Genomic DNA, 20,461 nt, shown 5'->3' on the forward strand with positions numbered 1-20,461 from the left:
CGGCTCCGGAGCCGTCGGAGCGGAGTTGGCTCCGGGGCCGTCGGAGCGGAGCCGGCTCCGGAGCCGTGGGTGCGGAGCCGGCTCCGAAATTGTCTGGAGCCGGTCGGAGCCGGCTCCGGCTTCGGAGCCGGCTCCAGCTTCGGAGCCGTTCTGCCCATCACTAGTCACTCACTGAAGAAGTTGCTGGAATCCTTTGCTGTTGAACGCAAACCGGGTGCGTGAGCCCTTCATCTTTCGACTACCATCGAACAACAACAGAGGAAGGAAATAACAGCAGCTTCTTAACCCAAAACAGCAGCACCCCAAATAGCCAGAATTGCTTAAGCAGCTCATTTTGGCACGCTAAAGATCGCTGCTCTAATTCGCCTTTTGCAGTAGATAAACAGCATCAAAGTTCTATGTGGGCCTTTCAAACAGCGCCTAAGCAGCTTCCTTATGCCACGATGCCAGGAATTATTTTTCTTTGTGTTTTATTTTCAAGCAAGCGTCATCGATGAAATAAACAACAAAATTTGTTTGGTTTAAACACATATGTATATTTTTAAATCTTTTGTATTGATAAATTACACAAATTTTTACACAATTTACTGATAATTCACAATCGCTTCACTCAATATTCATTCTTCAAGTAACGAATCTAACTTGTGCAGCAGCAATGAGATTATTGCCGGCGTCCGTCTTTGACACTTTGACAAGAGCCACCTTGAACCGATGTCATGCATTAAAAAGCTATAAAGTTCCACCAAGTTCAGTACCCTTTCTTAACAAGCCTTCAAGTTCCATCATGAACCCTACGCATAGTGCTAATCAGCCGCAAAGTTCCAAAGAGTACCATGTGCCTGTTAAAAAGCTCCATAGTTCCGCAAAGTACCGTCTATCTCTTAATCAGCCACAAAGTACGACATCGGAACGATTTTTCGTTAAACAGCCCTAAATCAGCTATAAAGTACGAGCTGGCTATTTGGGACGTTACCAGTATCTCCAGCTTATCGCCATTTTTATGGATATGGCAGTACACATATTTTTATTTAAAATGATAAAATTTAATTATTTCTGAAATAAAACACATGTATCTTGTCGTGAAAGCAACAGCAGCACTCTGTTGTTGTGTTTTGTCGTTCAAACAATCTGAGATTGGCACCGTTCCGTGAGAAAAAGCTGACAGAAAGCAGTTTGACAATTTTGGATTTCCGTTTGTGTTGCATAGGGCCGTGTCTGTGCTTCATCGCAGGCGATTTTATCGCACGTGCTGTCAAACGCTTTTTCGTATGACCGTAGCAATAGACGATGCGCAATCTCAGATTGCGCATATATTTATCTGTCAAACGGATCGGTTTGATATATTTATCTGTCAAAAAATATTTATATATCTCGGACATATAATCTTGAAAATTTATGCGCAATCTTGGCGCAATCTGAAATTGTATGGAAATGACGTTTATAGCTCAGGGTTGGCTACGCGAAATGACATATGTTTTGATAAAACGAATATATGCGCAATCTGAGATTGCGCATCGTGTATTAATACGGTTATAAATGACAAGGTGAAGTTGTTCAGAGCAAAATGACATTTCTCGACCTGACACTTCTCTTCCGTGGGCTTCGGTCAAGGTGGAATGTATAATGAGGGGTGGTTATAGCGGTTTTGGCGATCCCCCCCCTGGGCTCCGATTTTGACAGATGGTTTTCCGCTTGTATATGTATTGATGAATTGTTTACGTTTTGCATGGTCAATATTTGGTGGAGATCCATTTGGGTGAATATTTAAGTTTATTAGAACACTGCCCGTGATTTAAAATGGATATTTTCCTTTGAGAACTTGAAGCGTTCGCCAAACGCGGAAAACTAACTGTCAGTTTTCTTCGTCGATTCTTCTTCCACCTAGCTGTCAAAACGGGCTTATAACTTGACCTGATATCTTTACGGTCCTTGGCTTCGGTATAAAAATCAGTGAGGGCTGGTGCGGGGTAATGAAATTTGTATGCAGAGAGTGACAGATGTCCCCCACAATGTCGCCCAGCAAAAGCGATAAAAATCAACCTTCTAAATACATTATCCTTGCATCCAATCCATGTCGGATGTCATAATACAATTTTGACAACTTGTCTTTACAATTTGTGTTTCATAATCGGGCCTATTTTGTGTCGACATACGCATTGTAGTGTTCTGATCAATTTTAGGCTGGAAATAGACGAACCGAGATCGTCGCGGTACCGCGAAATTCGCGCCTTGTTTATAACAGTTGTAGAACAGTTGGGCTGTCAAATCTTCCGCGCCTCCGATCGCGCCTGCTGTTTCGCAGAGATACCCAACTTCGGTATTCCTGAGATTTTCGCGGTAGCGCGAACCGAATGTTTTTACTTTTTCTGGCGGATTTGTGTGAAGACTCGTGTCGAGAAATGAGTTTTGTATTTTATTTTGCATAAACTATGTGAAATAAATAATTAGATTCGCAAATTGATAAAAAATATTTCTTCTTGGCACATTCAATCGTCACCAGACCTCGGATGGTTCCATACACGAACCGCGATTATCTCGCCTATCTGTCAGATTTTATAACAGAATTGACAGCTCAAGTCATACGCGATTTTCGCGGTACCGCGATGATCTCGGTTCGTCTATTTCCAGCCTTAAAAGAAAAATTCGGCCAAATCCAAGGTGTGTTATTGTTCCGAGTTTCGGCAGGAGCCCACAAAATTGAGCTGTCAAAACTGAACATTTACTGTGTACAGGCGGTCCCCGAGATACACGGTACCTCTTATACGCGGATTCGGAGATACGCGGTTTTCTAAATTTGACAATTCTTTGAGCAAATTGTACTGATTTGACACATCAATTGCAAATTGCCAAATAATTTCCGTTTTGATCGAATGTTAAAAACTATTTCAAAAGGTTTAAAACAGTTATATTCAGTCAGAATAATATCAAATAATTCATAAAGTGACTAAAACCACCCCCTACTTGCAAAATTTCACGAAAATTTGTGATATTTTAGCTGGAAATCACGAGATTCGACTTACGCGGAAATTCGAGATACGCGGTATTTTGCGGCCGTTTTCGGTCCCCATTAACCGTGTATCTCGGGGACCGCCTGTACCTATTTTCGGCAGCATTTAAAGTGAAAAATAACTTGTTTATCGTGATGTTAAAATTCCGAACAAGTTAGAATAAATTAAATAAGCATACAATATTTAATATGTACCACTTTTTTCATTGTTTTACTGTTATGATTCTCTTAATCACATAACCTGCCGAACGATCCCAAATAGCCACCTCGTACTTTATAGCTGATTTAGGGCTGTTTAACGAAAAATCGTTCCGATGTCGTACTTTGTGGCTGATTAAGAGATAGACGGTACTTTGCGGAACTATGGAGCTTTTTAACAGGCACATGGTACTCTTTGGAACTTTGCGGCTGATTAGCACTATGCGTAGGGTTCATGATGGAACTTGAAGGCTTGTTAAGAAAGGGTACTGAACTTGGTGGAACTTTATAGCTTTTTAATGCATGACATCGGTTCAAGGTGGCTCTTGTCAAAGTGTCAAAGACGGACGCCGGCAATAATCTCATTGCTGCTGCACAAGTTAGATTCGTTACTTGAAGAATGAATATTGAGTGAAGCGATTGTGAATTATCAGTAAATTGTTTAAAAATTTGTGTAATTTATCAATACAAAAGATTTAAAAATATACACATGTACACAAACAAAACAAATCCTGTTGTTTATTTCATCGATGACGCTTGCTTGAAAATAAAACACAAAGAAAAATAATCCCCGGCACCGTAGCTTAAGGAAGCTGCTTAGGCGCTGTTTGAAAGACCCACATAGAACTTTGATGCTGTTTATCTACTGCAAAAGGCGAATTAGAGCAGCGATCTTTAGCGTGCCAAAATGAGCTGCTTAAGCAATTCTGGCTATTTGGGATTGGCTGACAGCAAAGCTGCCGAAAAAAAGCACAATTTATCTGATAGATTGAAAAATACGTAATGTAATGGAGTGAAACTTCGTATGTGAATAACAAATAAGTACACTTTCGCTACAAAATTGTGTTTTGTGAATTTTTTTACCGCATTTGTGAAGAATTTCACGTTTTTAGGTACTCTGCCGAAAATAGGTACACTGCCGAAAACTGGTACAGTTACCCTACCATTGGATTTCTGAAAGCAAGAGCATAGTAAACTGTTTTTTTACGTTTGAAAGCTATTTCCTATTTCGCCGACGGCATTTCGTTTGTAAAATACTATTAAAAGGGAATTACTCTCTGATTATAGGTACATCCCACGAATATTAGTCGAAAATTAGGATTTTACCATCAATAAGGGACCACGATATTCGTTGATGACAAGGATTGTACGTGTAATCAGTGAATAATTAGCTATTAGTAGAATTTTACTAAAGATTTGCCATCGGCGAAGAAGGAACCAGTTTGCAAACGTAAACAAACAGTTTACTATGCTTTACCTTTCAGAAATCCAATGCTAGCGGCACATGATTCGATCGTAGTGGCACACGATTCCACCGTAGTGGAACGCGATTCAACCATGGTTGCACGCATTCGATCGTAGTTGCTAGTCTTGAACTCAAGAAGGCCATCTTGTTGAGTTGTATGAATTGATGACTGTACCATGGGACCACCCCATTTAGACTGTCATTGTGCATTACTAGCTAATTTAGAGCTTTCGATATCGACTCTTAATGCTGCCAAACGTTTTTCGATTTCTGTATCAAAATCATGCGCATTGCTGGGTCTATTTTCTACGGGAGGCACTAGTGCAGGCGTTGAAATATTATGTTTGTCAATATTGCTTTCAGTTAGCTTCATATCTATAAGATCTCCTAATTCCAGTTCAAGTTCCAATTCATCAATATCATCAATAGGAACAGCACTGATCATTGAAAGCATTTCGTTATGTTGTTCTAAAACATTCTTCATTTCAGTCACCGTATTATCCAATTGTTCAATTGTGATTCCTGATGTATTCAATACGTTTTTCAATGCATCGGTGCCTAATTGATATGCTTTGATTACATTTTTATCGGACTGGCAATTATGAATTTTTTGAAGAATTCCTTGAAGCGTATCCAACGCAGTAATTTTGAGTTGCATACTTTTTTCTAGAATATGTTTCTTTTTTAATAAAGTTTTAGCCATTTGCTTCTGACCGTTTTGAATATGTTGACGAACTTTCTCCATTGTTTGACTTATATCATGCTCGATGGAGGTAATATCTTCCATCAGTCGATTCTCTCTCTGCTCAATCTCGTATATGGATTTTTCAATACTTGTAATAGGTTGAGCAATTCCATCAATAGATGCAAATTTTATAAGAAAAGTTTTAGTGTCGTCAATAATTACACTTTTTGTCGTCAATCGTTTTTCTTTTTCGAGGAAAATAATCGGCGGACCGACTCCATTGCGAGTTATGTTTGACGATTGGAACAATATAAATAGGAAATCCTCAAATTTCATTGTTTTGTTTTGAAGGTTGTGTGTTGCAACAACATTTTCAATAATTTTAATATGTTCCTAAAATAATCACGTTAAGGTAATATTAAAAATGATGTTTTTTTTTTTATATTGATAAATAGTATACTCACCACTGCAATAGATTTGACGATATAACTATCAGATTCATTGAAATTTACAAAGCCTGTAATAGCTCGAACTGTTTCATAGCTCCATACTAATGGGGTTTTTATGAGCTGTCCTACTGTCCACAGATTAAAACCGTAAACTCCAGTTTTCCCATGATCTTTAAGCAGGTTGTCACTACACAGCTCTCTTTTTGACAACATATCATGAAATACGGTATTTAAGCAATATGGAACAGTGCCTTTACGACGAAAGCGTTCTTTCAATGTCGTTACAGATACCACGCTGGACCCAGATTCACGGCATGATGATAAAATCAAATCTTTCCAGAATTTCATTTTTGAATCATAACTCGCGATATTTAGTTGTCTTGGACGAAATTCCGCTAATAAAACACCCATTCGTCTATCGTCGGACCAACATTCAGGAAAAAATGAAGAATCAAAAGATGTCGTTTTCTCTTGTTTAGATTTGTGTTGCATATTTATAATTTTGTTCAAGAGTTCAATTCGGAACTGCACCTTGACAGTGCTCGTCGATCTGTATATTTCCTTGGAAGCAACCAGCATCTATATTTGATACTATGAAACAAGATAAAAGAAATAAGTCAAATTAAATCATTTACAAAAACATTCCAATGCATTAACTGCTCACAATGCCTCGGGAAAAGTAGCAGTACCAAGTAATATATCCAATAGTTCACAACAAAATCTTCTATAGTTTGCGATACACTAACAATGTGAATGCTTGTTGCTCAACAACATTCCATACTGGCCTCGGTACATACAAGGTGTTTATTTAGAAGGTGAATTGTTAACGAGTTTTCCGGGCGCCATCATCAAGGTTATTAAACTCTATACAGGTTATGATAGAGCGTTGAAGGCGGCGCTCTGGAACCAATCGAACGAGACAAACAAACACGACTCTGTTCGATAGGTGCTCTGTCAGCTGTTCGATGCAAGGATAATGTATTTAGAAGGTTGATTTTTATCGCTTTTGCTGGGCGACATTGTGGGGGATATCTGTCACTCTCTGCATACAAATTTCATTACCCCGCACCAGCCCTCCCCGATTTTTATACCGGAGCCCCCGGAAGAGAAATGTCAAGTCGAGAAATGTCATTTTGCTCTAAACAACTTCACCTTGTCATTTATAACACCTTGGTTCGATGTCGTATAGACCTGTCATGATGCACTGCAATACGCCTTTCTTTTCGTCTCGAAAATGAAGCATTTTCATAGTTTAAATGAATATCCAACTACAGGGGGAAGATTCAACTTACATAATCTCAATAACATAATTTACTAGTTATTCACATCTATAATAACATAGAAATCATTCAAATTTAATATTGAAAAATGTAAACAAACGTCCATGCCAAAACACAAACAGTGCATATACATAGATTGTGTACACACAATAGTTTAATACGTTTCAATCCTTTATATATGATGTTATAATTGATTGAAAAGTTTAACAATAATTATTGATAGCTATTTTAAATACTTTGCACGCAATTTTAAGAAGAAAAAGAGACAAACTACGTAAACAAACTTTAAAAATGTCCCGAATTGAATTCTATCTACTGTAGTTGTGAAGCGTTTGACAGCCAAGGCACTCACAGCACAGGTGGGTATCGAACATCACAGACAGAATTAACGGACATGTTCGACTCGACGTTTGTCTTGTTTGTTTGTTTGTGTCTGACAGTGCACCACCATATAGCGCGTGGCCACGAAGCTGAAAAAATGTTGAAAAAATTTTCAACTTTGTCAAAATTGCTTGTCAACTGCAAAAAAGAGCTTTTCTCGTGGCCGCACCAAAAACATATACAAGAGCGACAAAAAGCTCCAACATCTGAATATCATCGATATTTTGTTTAAGAAGCACTAACTAGGTACATAAATCAATTAGAATCATGCATTTTAGCATTATTATCATAACAATGGGTCACAACTGCGCCAAATAGCTGTTTGTTTACGCTTTTTCACGAACGTCAAATTTTGTCAACTTTTGTCAACTTTTTTTCCTGGCTGCTCCAGGTCACAAAATTTTGACAAAAGCTCACATTTTGAAAAATTTGTCAGCATTTTGTCACTCCCGTGGCCTTTCGCTTATATGATTATATGGGTTTGTTCGTGTCGGATGTCGTGTTCGATTGCTGCTAGAGCGCCACCTAAGAGGGTCACCGTCAAGGTGGATTTAAAAATATCACCGTAGCAATGCGCAATCTCAGATTGCGCATATATTTATCTGTCAAACGGATCGGTTTGATATATTTATCTGTCAAAAAAAATTATATATCTCGGACATATAATCTGAGAATTTATGCGCAATCTTGAAGTACAGTCTGTTCCCGAGTTACGCGGTTTCTGCGGTCCCGACGAATCCGTGTATGTCGAATTTCACGTTTTTTGACTTAAATACTATTGATTACGCGGAGTTTTTTATTTAATTTAGTACTTTTATACATTTTATCATTTATTCGGTATGATTCGTGCAGAAAATTTTAATATTTAAGGCTTTAAGGCGGTTTCTATTTGTTAGCATAAATGCAATTTATGCCGAACTTGACGCAAATTGCACTGATTTGACATTTAATCTGTCAAATTTAGAAAACCACGTATCTCCGAATCCGCGTATGTTGAGAACCGCGTAACTCGGGAACAGACTGTAATCTGAAATTGTATGGAAATGACATTTATAACTCAGGATTGGCTACGCGATCGGCTCTGATATACGGACGTAACACGAAGCGTAAAGTTTGGCGTAAACTGGATTTCAGCCATACAACCAAGGTGGAATGTATAATGAGGTGTAGTTATAGCGGTTTTGGCGATCCCCCCCCTGGGCTCCGATTTTGACAGATGGTTTTCCGCTTGTATATGTATTGATGAATTGTTTACGTTTTGCATGGTCAATATTTGGTGGAGATCCATTTGGGTGAATATTTAAGTTTATTAGAACACTGCCCGTGATTTAAAATGGATATTTTCCTTTGAGAACTTGAAGCGTTCGCCAAACGCGGAAAACTAACTGTCAGTTTTCTTCGTCGATTCTTCTTCCACCTAGCTGTCAAAACGGGCTTATAACTTGACCTGATATCTTTACGGTCCTTGCATACAACCAAAGTGTTATAAATGACAAGGTGAAGTTGTTCAGAGCAAAATGACATTTCTCGACTTGACATTTCTCTTCCGGGGGCTCCGGTCAAGGTGGATTAAAAATATCAGGTGGTGGATTAGGGCCTTTGGGGGGTCGCCATAGTTGAGGGACTTTACGTCATTTTTGAAGCGTTAACCATTGGTTTCCGCACACAAAGCTTAGCAAATAGAACAGATTTCTTTGTTATTATGTGCATTGTTGTGTGTCTATTGATTTTATCGAAAAAATGAGATATATTAACAAAAGATATGATGATTTGTTTATGCACGACATATAAAATCATGTGAGTATGAGTTCTAATCTCACATAAATTGTCCATGCGGCTGGTAGATAATAAGGAATCAATGTGAAAATTGAAAAAAATAATGTTTTCTTAATTTTTATCTAAAAAATGTCGAAAACACAATGAATTATAGAATAAATTCACGGAATAAAACAAAATAACACACTTTAATCCATGTTCTAATGTTTAATAAGAACTCACAAAGTCCAAAATATATTTTTAAAGAATATTTAATCGAAAAAATGGGGTTGATAAATTATATGAACAAATTCAATAAATGTAAACAAAGTTTGAATCCTGGGGACCTTACGTCAAGTGACGAATTGTCAAAATGCACTAGAGTCCACCACCTGATATTTTTAAATCCACCTTGGCTCCGGTATAAAAATCGGGGAGGGCTGGTGCGGGGTAATGAAATTTGTATGCAGAGAGTGACAGATGTCCCCCACAATGTCGTCCAGCAAAAGCGATAAAAATCAACCTTCTAAATACATTATCCTTGCATACAACCCTGAAATCTTTTGACAGGAAGTTTACGCTCTCCCATACAAATCAAGCGTAAACTTTTTGAGTTTACGTCTCGTGTGACGTCCGTAATATTTTTTACTGATATGTCAGTTGAAAATTTCCCATTGCCGATAATTAGTACTATTTAAAACTGAAATATCAGCTAAACAAATATTTTAACCGAAACTCGGCAACACAACATGCCGATTACGTACGTTAACACTGCTGTCACCGAGGTCATCCGTCAAAATACCCGAAATTTCGGCTATAGGCCTACTATTTGAGCTAGCCGAGGCTCGGTTTTCTATCTGTCATTCATCATTTTGTCGATACAGAAACCTTTCGGAGTGATTTGGTGTTATGAAATTAATAGTGTGAAAAATAAATGAAAATATGACACCCAGCGTGAAGAAACCGATCATCAGTAGCGTACGATCGGACACGGGCGGGCTAGGAAGCTCTGTCAACGCACGTAGCCAGTGCACATAAGATCGTCGCTCGAAGCATTCCTTATCCCAGGATTACCGCATGCTAATCCGATTGGACCACCCTTTGCCGGCCCGTTCGGACTAGTGATGGGTAATCGGAATCGCACCCACGGCTCGGAATCGCTTCCGAGCATTGCTACTCCGGCTCCGATTCCGAAAAATTCAAATAGTCGATTCCGCCCGGAGCCATCGGAGCCGTCCGGAGCCGTCCGGAGCCGTCCGGAGCCGTCGGAGCCGTCCGGAGCCGTCGGAGCCGTCCGGAGCCGTCGGAGCCGTCCGGAGCCGTCCGGAGCCGCTAGTCGGCAGCTGGAGCCGTTGGAGCCGTCGGAGCCGTCCGGAGCCGTCGGAGCCGTCCGGAGCCGTCGGAGCCGTCCGGAGCCGTCGGAGCCGTCCGGAGCCGTCGGAGCCGTCCGGAGCCGTCCGGAGCCGTCCGGAGCCGTCCGGAGCCGCTAGTCGGCAGCTGGAGCCGTTGGAGCCGTCGGAGCCGTCCGGAGCCGTCGGAGCCGTTGGAGCCGTTGGAGCTGTCCGGAATCGTTGGAGCCGTCGGAGCCGTTCGGAGCCGTCGGAGCTGTTGGAGCCGTCGGAGCCGCTAGTCGGCAGCTGGAGCCGGTCGGAGCCGTCGTAGCAGTTGGAGCCGACGGAGCCGGTTGGAGCCGTCCGGAGCCGACGGAGCCGACGGAGCCGTCCGGAGCCGGTCGGAACCGTTGTAGTCGTTGGAGCCGACAGAGCCGTCGTAGTCGATGGAGCCAACGGAACCGTTTGGAGACGTTGGGGTCGTCGGTGCCGTCGAAGCCGACGGAGTCAGTTCGAGCTGTAGGAGTCGTTGTAATAGTCGGAAGTCTTCTGAAGCGCTTTAATTTCCCGATATCAGCGATGATTTCATTTAAAAAAACAGCTTACGAGTAAAAAATAGTCTTCTTCATTTATTGCTCTGAAGTTTTTTTGTATTTTTTTTAAACAATAAAGTCAAAAACAATTGTTTGCTCCGTATATATAGGGAAAAATTATGAATCAAACTATTATTGATCTTTATTTTCATAAAAGATGGACGGATGATTGATAGTTATATTCTTTGTCTTGTCCATGTGCCATCGTGTTATTGGGTAAAAAACAAGTGCGGCCTAAACCATACACGTTAGCCGATGTAAACAACCGTGCAAATTTGATTCATTTTTTTTCCTATATATATACGGAGCAAACAATTATTTTTGGCTTTATTTTTGAAAAAAAAACACACAAAAAAACTTCATATCAATAAATGAAGAAGACTTTTTTTTACTAGTAAGCTGATTTTTACAATAAAATTATCACTAATATCGAGAAATTAATGCGCTTCAGAATGCTTCCGACTATTACAACTACTCCGACGGCTCCGACGGCTCCGGACGGCTCCAACGGCTCCAACGGCTCCGACGGCTCCGCCGGCTCCGGACGGCTCCGGCTGCCGACTAGCGGCTTCGGACGGCTCCGGACGGCTCCGACGGCTCCAGACGGCTCCGACGGCTCCGGACAGCTCCGACGGCTCCGGACAGCTCCGACGGCTCCGGACGGCTCCGACGGCTCCAACGGCTCCGGACGGCTCCGGACGGCTCCGACGGCTCCAGACGGCTCCGACGGCTCCGGACAGCTCCGACGGCTCCGGACGACTCCGGACGGCTCCGGACGGCTCCGAACGGCTCCGCCGGCTCCGGACGGCTCCGGCTGCCGACTAGCGGCTCCGGACGGCTCTGGACGGCTCCGGACGGCTCCGAACGGCTCCAGACGGCTCCGAGGTCGGAGTTTTGCACCTACCTTCCGGAACCGCTTCCAATTTTGGTGGAGTCATTCGGAAGCGATTCCGGATTTTTGTTGAATTTACTCATCACTAGTTCGGACTTCCAGGTTTCATTTCCAGTTACTTTCACGAGGTAAATATCCAAATACTCGACCACGTGACTTCTAATCAGGGTTCACTCAGGCTTGTTTCACTCTGCCCGCTTTACAGAACCGTGTCTGTACCGGTGCCCGCTCCATCCCAAGTGCCACAAATCCACTAAACGACCACTAAACGGCTTCTAAACGACTCAAGCTCTCTACCTAAACGGAATATAGAAAGACTTCGTTTAGCAGACGGCAAACGACTCATGCATTCTAAAAATAGCAAAAAAGCTGGTGGCGCTATCTGTTCATGGGATACCCCAACCAGCTGAGCTTCCCCGCTTGGAGGAGAGCTTTCTCATTTCCTCTGTACTGTTGTATGGTTTCGCATTGAAGTTATGCATCGCTAGAACTAGAACGGCGATACGATTGTTTAAATACTAAACTCCAACGGGAACCACCAGCACTGAAGCAAGAGAGATTTGAGTAATGGTCGTTGGTGTTGATACCCACGTATTTGACCACACGTCCATTAATATAGATTTTTGCTCGGATAGTTAGAAGGCTATATAGGTCATGATAAGATGAAACTTGTCGAAACACATTGCAAGAAAAGGATAGCAATATAATGATGAGTTGTAATACGCCATCTATTGATCAAACCAATGAAGCTGTGGAGCTTTATTTTTTTTCTATGGATATTCAATTTTCCAGTCGTTTAAGCTTAATCTGTGGCGCTTGGGATGCCCGGCCAATCTTCCTGCACCTTTACTACATCCAGACGCTGTACACCATGTGGTGTTGTACCGGCGCCCGTCCCTGCGCTTCCCATCCCACCACAACTCTCATAATGGGGGGGGGGGGGGGGGGGGGGGAGGTGACTTCCTGCCGTTCAACTACAGATACGATGGTGGCATCATGCTGCAGAAAATGTAGACCGGCAATCAGTTTGGGCTCAGGCTGCTATGGCTATGGCTCAATAAATAATTGTGTTTGTTTTTATAACTCAAACTAACTTTTTACGCAAATAAAACCACTAAAATAAAAAAAGATTGTTTATATAATTAGCTGAAATCTCGCATTGCTCCAACCGAAAATCTCGGATAAGCGTAATCGTCAAAACAAAATGTCAATTGCATTTTTGACGGAGATTTCGGCAACAGAAATTTAACCGAGATCTTTGCCGATATCTCAGTAGTGCAGATCGCGGTAAAAATTAACCAAGATTCGGCATTTCCTCTGTACTGTTGTATGGTTTCGCATTGAAGTTATGCATCGCTAGAACTAGAACGGCGATACGATTGTTTAAATACTAAACTCCAACGAGAACCACCAGCACTGAAGCAAGTGAGATTTGAGTAATGGTCGTTGGTGTTGATACCCACACACTTAAAAATATTTCACGAGCTCGGTTAAAAAAACTGCCGAAATCGGTCGGCTCTTTCGATTCTTGCTGATATGTCAGTTGAAAAAACCTAGTAGCCGAAAATCAGTACCATTTAAAACTGAAATATCAGTTAAATAAAAATTTGAACCGAAACTCGGCAACACAACATGCCGAACACATACGTTAACACTGCTGTCACCGAGCTAATCCGTCAAAATAACCGAGATTTCAGCTTTACTACTTGGATTAGCCGAGGCTCGGTATTCTATCTGTCATTCACCATTCTGTTAATCTCGTGCTAATGAAACGAAAACCTGTCGGAGTGATGTTGTGATGTAAAATAAAAAATGTAAAAAAAGTGAAAATGAGTCTCTCAGCGTGAAAAAAACGAGAATCAGTAGCGTGCGATCGAGCACAGGTATGGAGCGGGGTTGGGGCTAGGAAACTCCATCAGCGCACGCAACCAGTACTCTTCAGAGCGTCGCTCGGAGCAGTCCCTATTTAAGAATCAGATGTGGAAGCTAATCCGGTTGGTTCAACCGTTCAGACTTCCAGGATTCATTTCCGGTCACCTACACGAGGTAAGTATCAACACTCGATCACAAGAAATCTAAAAAGGGTTCACTCAGACTTGTTTCACTCTGCCCGCTTTACAGAACCGTGCCTGTCCCAGTGCCCGCTCCTTGTCCGGCTCATTTTCCTGTACCGGTACCACATCCAAACGCTGTGCCCCATCCGGCGGTTGAATCGGCGCCTGTCCCAACGCTTTCCATCACATCAAAAAAACCCATTTGATACGCAAATAAAATCACTAAAATAAAAATAAAATGTTTTTATATTTAGCCGAAATTTCGATTTGCTCTAACCGAAAATCTCGGTTAAACGTAAACGTCAAAACAAAATGACATTAACCGAGATGTCGGCAACAAAAATTTAACCGAGATCTTTGCCGAGATCTCAGTTGTGCAGATCTCGGCAAAAATTAACCGAGATTCGTCAAAATTTTTTAAGAGTGCACGTATTTGACCACACGTCCATTAATATAGATTTTTGCTCGGATAGTTAGAAGGCTATATAGGTCATGATAAGATGAAACTTGTCGAAACACATTGCAAGAAAAGGATAGCAATATAATGATGAGTTGTAATACGCCATCTATTGATCAAACCAATGAAGCTGTGGCGCTTTATTTTTTTTCTATGGATATTCAATTTTCCAGTCGTTTAAGCTTAATCTGTGGCGCTTGGGATGCCCGGCCAATCTTCCTGCACCTTTACTACATCCAGACGCTGTACACCATGTGGTGTTGTACCGGCGCCCGTCCCTGCGCTTCCCATCCCACCACAACTCTCATAATGGGGGGGGGGGGGGGGGAGGTGACTTCCTGCCGTTCAACTACAGATACGATGGTGGCATCATGCTGCAGAAAATGTAGACCGGCAATCAGTTTGGGCTCAGGCTGCTATGGCTATGGCTCAATAAATAATTGTGTTTGTTTTTATAACTCAAACTAACTTTTTACGCAAATAAAACCACTAAAATAATAAAAAAGATTGTTTATATAATTAGCTGAAATCTCGCATTGCTCTAACCGAAAATCTCGGATAAGCGTAATCGTCAAAACAAAATGTCAATTGCATTTTTAACCGAGATTTCGGCAACAGAAATTTAACCGAGATCTTTGCCGATATCTCAGTAGTGCAGATCGCGGTAAAAATTAACCAAGATTCGGCAATTTTGTTTAAGTGTGTAGGTAGAATATTATTTGAATCAATAACTTTAGGTTTAACAACTGCTCATGAAAAAAAAACTCTACTAGACACTACAGAGCTGTACAAAAAACTGGTTTCCCACTTGGCTATCGCTGCAAATGTTCGCTGTACGCTTGAACAGCTGTCACATTTATGCGCACGGTTAAGCCGTCCGCCGGTTAATCCGCCCCCGGATAATCGACGTTCTACTGTATATGCGCAATCTGAGATTGCGCCAAGGATAATGTATTAAGAAGGTTGATTTTTATCGCTTTTGCTGGGCGACATTGTGGGGGACATCTGTCACTCTCTGCATACACATTTCATTACCCCACACCAGCCCTCCCCGATTTTTATACCGGAGCCCCCGGAAGAGATATGTCAAATCGAGAAATGTCATTTTGCTCTGAACAACTTCACCTTGTCATTTATAACACCTTGCTCTGGATGTCACGATCGCTCGATTATTCTAATGCCAGATGGCGGTCTGGTCGCTACACCTCTATAAACTATTCCAACTAATTTAAAAGAAAAATAAATATTTGTAAGCCAGTTCGCACCGTACGCTATAACCATCAAACTGTCAATTTTCTTCAATGACTGCTCTGTTTAAACGTCTCATCAAAATGGCTGTCTAAACGGGCCAAAATAAGCAACATAAAATTAATAATTATGATATCTTCCAATCCAACAACAAGTTTTCTCCTCCTGTACAGGGACGCACATCCAGTTGTTTATTCGTTGTCCAACACTGACTGACTCCCTCACGCTCATTCGTCACTCACACTCTCTTAGCTGTACCCTAAGATACCACATCCTCCCCCTACAAGAATGTATTTTATCCATAACTACGATTAGATATGAATGTATTGAATACAAATGACCTCATTGGGCTTTTTCTTCTTACATGGTATAATCCTTATATCTATTCGGTTGCCGAATCTCTCTCGTTCTTCTGAAACCTAATTCCGGTACCGCTGTACGACATAATCCTTCAATTGGCCGCTGTTGCTTAGTTTCAAGCTCATTTGATGAAACATCATCCACTAGGTCCTCCTGACATTTAACTCCCGTTGCCTCCTCTTCCACATCTACACTACCTTTCTGATTCTCTTTCCTTTCTATATATTTTTTTAAATGTTTGACGCTTCGTTCATATTCCTTGCCATTTTCCAAATCTTTCACTGTCGCCCTCCCCGGAGCAGCAAGTCTCGTTACTCTAAAAAACATGTTTTTGTATACAGTGTCCGCTTTATCTTTCTTTTGTTGCATGACCAACACTTTGTCTCCTTCTCTGATACTCGTGTGCTTAGCATCGCGCTTAATATCCTCTTTTGCGTTACGCTCAAACTTAGCTATCTTGTCTCGATCCCGCAATTCTTCATCCATCTTCTGACTTGAATCGACTTTCAAATTGGGCAACACGCCTCTAACTGCTCTGCCAAACATTAGTTCAGCGGGGAGTATCTTAGTTACCTGGTGAGGCCATGAATTATACGCTGCAACATATTCGGCAAGCGCTTCTTTCCAATTTAACTTTCCCAATTTAGCTATTGCCGCAATCTTTTTTATGCCCTGCATGCTTCTCTCCATCAGTCCATTTTCGGTTGGGTTTAATGGAGTACTATGTATTAGTTTAACTCCCCACACCCCTTTTAACCGATCTCTGAACTCCACGCTGTTAAACGGCGGACCATTGTCCGCCTTTAGTGTTTTCAGTATGTAATAGGTATTGAAAATTCTACGAATTACCTTTTTCATTGCTTCCGTATCCGTTTTTTTCATTGGTACAGCCACTAAAAATCTGGAGTAATTGTCAGTAAGCACTAATGCTTTAAAATTTAAAGCCTCAGATGAGGATGCTAAGTCCATGGAAACGTAATCCCATGCATTCTTAGGCATATCCGTCAACGTTATAGGGGGTGTATTACAAACTGTTTTAATCAGTTGGCATTCCAGGCCACTTTTAACGAAAACTTCGACTTCGCGATCCATATTCCCAACGGGACAAAAGTAGAAAGCTTGGAGCAAAATAATCGTTTGTCTCCCTCTATCCTCTATACCGCGCTTGCTTGCACTCATACGCGAGCGCTCGACTATATTCTCTCAGAACTGAGTATTCGCAGTTCAACCCGTGCAGTGAGAATGTATGTGTTAATGTGTAGCGAAATTTGTCTCTGTATCTCATTCCCCCACCCCCAAAAAACCACATTCACTCTCCGCGCACTCTTACAATTTTGGCGCGCACGCTACATACAACATAATACAAAAGGTCGTTTTAACCGCGCGCACTGATCAAAGTCGCGATGGTTCAATCGGAACGCCGACGCTCCAAGTCAGAGATTTGGTCTGAAGAAAAAAGTTTTTCTGACCAAATCGACAACACACACGCGACGACACACATCGTCACATCGACCGCCGTCGATGGAAGTGAATGATGTTCTAAAAATAGATCTGTGGGGCGAGTGAGAAGGAGGAGGGGCGTAGAACAAGAGTACGCGTGAGAGTGAGTCGTCGCGTGCGTGTGTGTGGGTGTACACTCAAGAACTCATTTTTTGCTCTTTCCCGGAACCCACATGTTTCTACATTCTTCTGATTTTAAGCAACAAAAGTAGAAGGGAAGTAGAAGGCTACTTCATTTCTACTTTCCTTGCTACTTTCGAGCGTGTTGACTCGCTTGGGTTGTTGGATGCATTACAAGCAGGGCACTCAGGTGCGCTCTCCGCGAGAGCGATCTCTCGTCGGCTGACGAGCACGAGTGCCCACCGTCTCGGTACCGATGGAGATCGATCTCTCGGTACCGATCGGCAACGAGAGGGAACGTAGGGAGAGGTCGAGAGAGAGAGATTAGAAGAGATTAGGGGGCATTCGGGTCCGCGACGCGTTCGGAGCAACAGCTCACCATCCTCCTGCGTATCAATGTAATAGTCGTAATAGGAATAAATATAATATAATACAATAGAACACAAAAGTGGCGACGAGGAAAAGAGTTTGTTTTTTTATGATTTTAACGAATTTTAACGTGTTACGTGCTTAAGGAACATTTGTGTTTTATTTATTTGACTAGTTAAAATGGCCCGGTTAGAGGGCTTCGCAACGTTTATTATGGGACATATGAGAATTGCACTTTTTGAATGCTTTTGATTAACTTTGTATGCTTATAGTATTTACAACATACATTGCAGTATACACACAACCACGATTTCTTAATTTTCTATTATTTAAAATTCTATAAGTTAAATTGAGGATGGTGTACCTCTTGGAATAAATAATTTATTCATCGAAATTCACATTGCTGCCATATGTAACTCTCGCCGATAAGGAGCAGCGATTCTGCGAACTCTTTCCGCTCTTCAGCATCTTGAACAGTCTGGGCTTTCTGCACACGCATTTTTGGCCGCAAACGCAATACCCTAAATTTGCATCACAGCATGCTCTGCCGGATACACTGCTGCAAAACCTAGACGTTGGTATCTGTCGGAAGTCACCACATAGCAGCACCATCTTATCACCGAACGTTTGCCGATTTCCCATAACGTCCTGCAAGGCGTGATCGAGGGCGCGAGTTTCAAGAGCATAGCGGCTACTCATGGATGTCTCGTTCCATACGATCAGTGTTGGTGCCCACTGATCTCAGGGTATGTGTTCCATCCTTGTCAAGGGGGTGTGCTAACCTGCTCTACTTTCAAATGACACAACTAAACGATCAGTGAAGCCTGTTGCATCAATTCAGCCTGTGCTGACTGTACACGGATGTTACAGGAGCTGTTAGCGTCCAGGTTGAGCGATAGCTTGAATTTAGAGTGTAGCGTACGTCACCAGGTCAGCAGCAGAGCAGCAATTCAACTCAAAGCCACTGCTATTGCAATGTTCAATCGATGCCGCGTGTACGCAAGATTAGTTTTGAGCAGAAACGGCTACCCGGTGCCACCAGGTTCATCAAAAATAGATTGTTCTGTCAAACCGTAGCTATCCATCCACTGCTGCAGTAACTATATCATACACCGTTCGTTGTTCATTCGGGTCACGTTTGCTAATATGTTGTTCATCACATCGATAGCATAAGAGTGCTCCCATAAGGCTCCGCATATCGATAGCATAAGGCAGATTTTAGCAGGTCTGGTCGTATTTGCACAAAGTCGGTTAACTGCGGAAACATCGTCAGCGTCTTCTGCGGCGTCATTTCGCGCAGGTGCTGATCAATGAGTCGCAGCGCTTTGAGGAGCTTGACAGCCCGCAGCTTCCGATTCTGCTCGGAGTCTTCAACGGAGTACCGGTCCATATTTTGCCGGTGAAAGTCTTCACAAACGTGGTTCACGTTTGCGTCCTACAATAAGAGAGGATTCTGGGACACTTCCTCAGACAATATAAGGGCAAATAGGTGACGCAGATAATTGAGCATTTTAAATCAGACTGCAACCTGTAGGGTCCTGGATATTTTGATGTCGTACTGCAGCAATCCGAACATCAACAGTACACCATGCAGCCAATAACGATATTAGTCTGGCAGTGGCGCACGATCTACTGGTTACCCGTTCCATTATACCAGGGAAGCTGCTGCAATTAATTTTAAACTTACCTGGACTTATTTAATCTTTCTGCTATTTAGATTACTTCATACATATTACACAACTTAACATACTAATGGACGATATTCTTTTGACGAAAACATGGTTGTCGTTTTACGTCACACGCCTACATCGATGAATCGCTATGTCGGTGCAAAGTGTGCAAGAAAACCAACACGGTACAAAAATCATCCAAGCTATCCGCACCTAACATCAACTCACTAACCAACATCGTCTCACTATAGAGTGAAAAAGTAACGCTCTATAGTGAGAGATTGAAAATGAGAACCTTTTTGTAAAATTTGTTATAGGATTCCGTATTATCGTGTTCGTATTGTGCGCGTGTTTTATAAAATCGGTTCACCACGTCGAAAACGTCGGAGGATGGAGACTAGTGATATGAACATTGGTGATACATTCGCGGATGCCGAATCACGCCGATTGTCTCTAAATCGGATCAACGGAGCTGGTTCAGCGGTTCAGCCCAACGTACAAGGTGCTTTCGCTGCTCAGGACGCGGCTTTCCAAGCCCAACGAGAGGGACTGTCGGGTCAACGCCCGGCGTACATCCAGCCGCCATCGCATCCTGCAGCACCACCGCCATCGCAGCCAGCAGCCCCGCTGCCATCGCAGTTCGGCGCGTCACCAGCCATGACAACTAGCACCGATAATGCAACGATTGTGCAAATGCTGATTCTACTTCAACAACAAATGGCCCAGCAACAACAATTCATCAACGAGTTCATGCATCAGCGGCTACTAAGCCAAAGCGCCGCGCCGCCCAGTTTTCATCCCGAGCAAATAATTGATTCCCTTTCTCGTAATATTACAGAATTCCGGTACGAGAAAGATGCAGGAAT

At 42.2% G+C, this 20,461-nt stretch overlaps 1 protein-coding gene, 1 long non-coding RNA gene and 1 pseudogene across 5 annotated transcripts; 1 reads left to right on the top strand and 2 right to left on the bottom strand.

The window, feature by feature from the left end:
• Window positions 1-2,392: 2,392 nt before the first annotated feature.
• Window positions 2,393-6,417, bottom strand: LOC1278583 (charged multivesicular body protein 7). 4 transcript variants are annotated; one of them, XM_061652062.1, is made up of 3 exons: window positions 6,275-6,417; window positions 5,601-6,176; window positions 2,393-5,529 (listed from the first exon to the last, which is right to left on the bottom strand). In XM_061652062.1, exons 2-3 carry the CDS (start codon window positions 6,162-6,164, stop codon window positions 4,651-4,653), a joined length of 1,443 nt encoding a protein of 480 aa, XP_061508046.1. In that variant the 5' UTR covers window positions 6,165-6,176; window positions 6,275-6,417; the 3' UTR covers window positions 2,393-4,650. The 4 variants fall into 4 exon arrangements, with proteins under 4 accessions (XP_061508046.1, XP_318197.5, XP_061508048.1 ...); XM_318197.5 differs by having other exon boundaries at window positions 6,250-6,407; XM_061652064.1 differs by having other exon boundaries at window positions 2,393-6,176.
• A 6,875-nt stretch (window positions 6,418-13,292) lies between these two features.
• LOC133391917 (uncharacterized) lies at window positions 13,293-14,110 on the top strand. Its single transcript, XR_009765348.1, has 2 exons — window positions 13,293-13,863; window positions 13,939-14,110. It is a non-coding gene; the product is annotated as an uncharacterized LOC133391917 (long non-coding RNA).
• A 4,563-nt stretch (window positions 14,111-18,673) lies between these two features.
• LOC133392362 (U6atac minor spliceosomal RNA) lies at window positions 18,674-18,729 on the bottom strand (annotated as a pseudogene).
• Between the last annotated feature and the right edge of the window lie 1,732 nt (window positions 18,730-20,461).

The sequence above is a fragment of the Anopheles gambiae genome, chromosome 2 (assembly GCF_943734735.2).
Source record: "Anopheles gambiae chromosome 2, idAnoGambNW_F1_1, whole genome shotgun sequence".
Taxonomy (NCBI): domain Eukaryota; kingdom Metazoa; phylum Arthropoda; class Insecta; order Diptera; family Culicidae; genus Anopheles; species Anopheles gambiae.

Bases quoted from the DNA above. Each gene is read 5' to 3' on its own strand.
- LOC1278583 (XM_061652062.1), bottom strand. From the start codon at position 6,164: ATGCTGGTTGCTTCCAAGGAAATATACAGATCGACGAGCACTGTCAAG. The intron at 5,530-5,600 runs GTGAGTATACTA...TGATTATTTTAG, and splicing joins TCGTCAAATCTATTGCAGTG to GAACATATTAAAATTATTGA.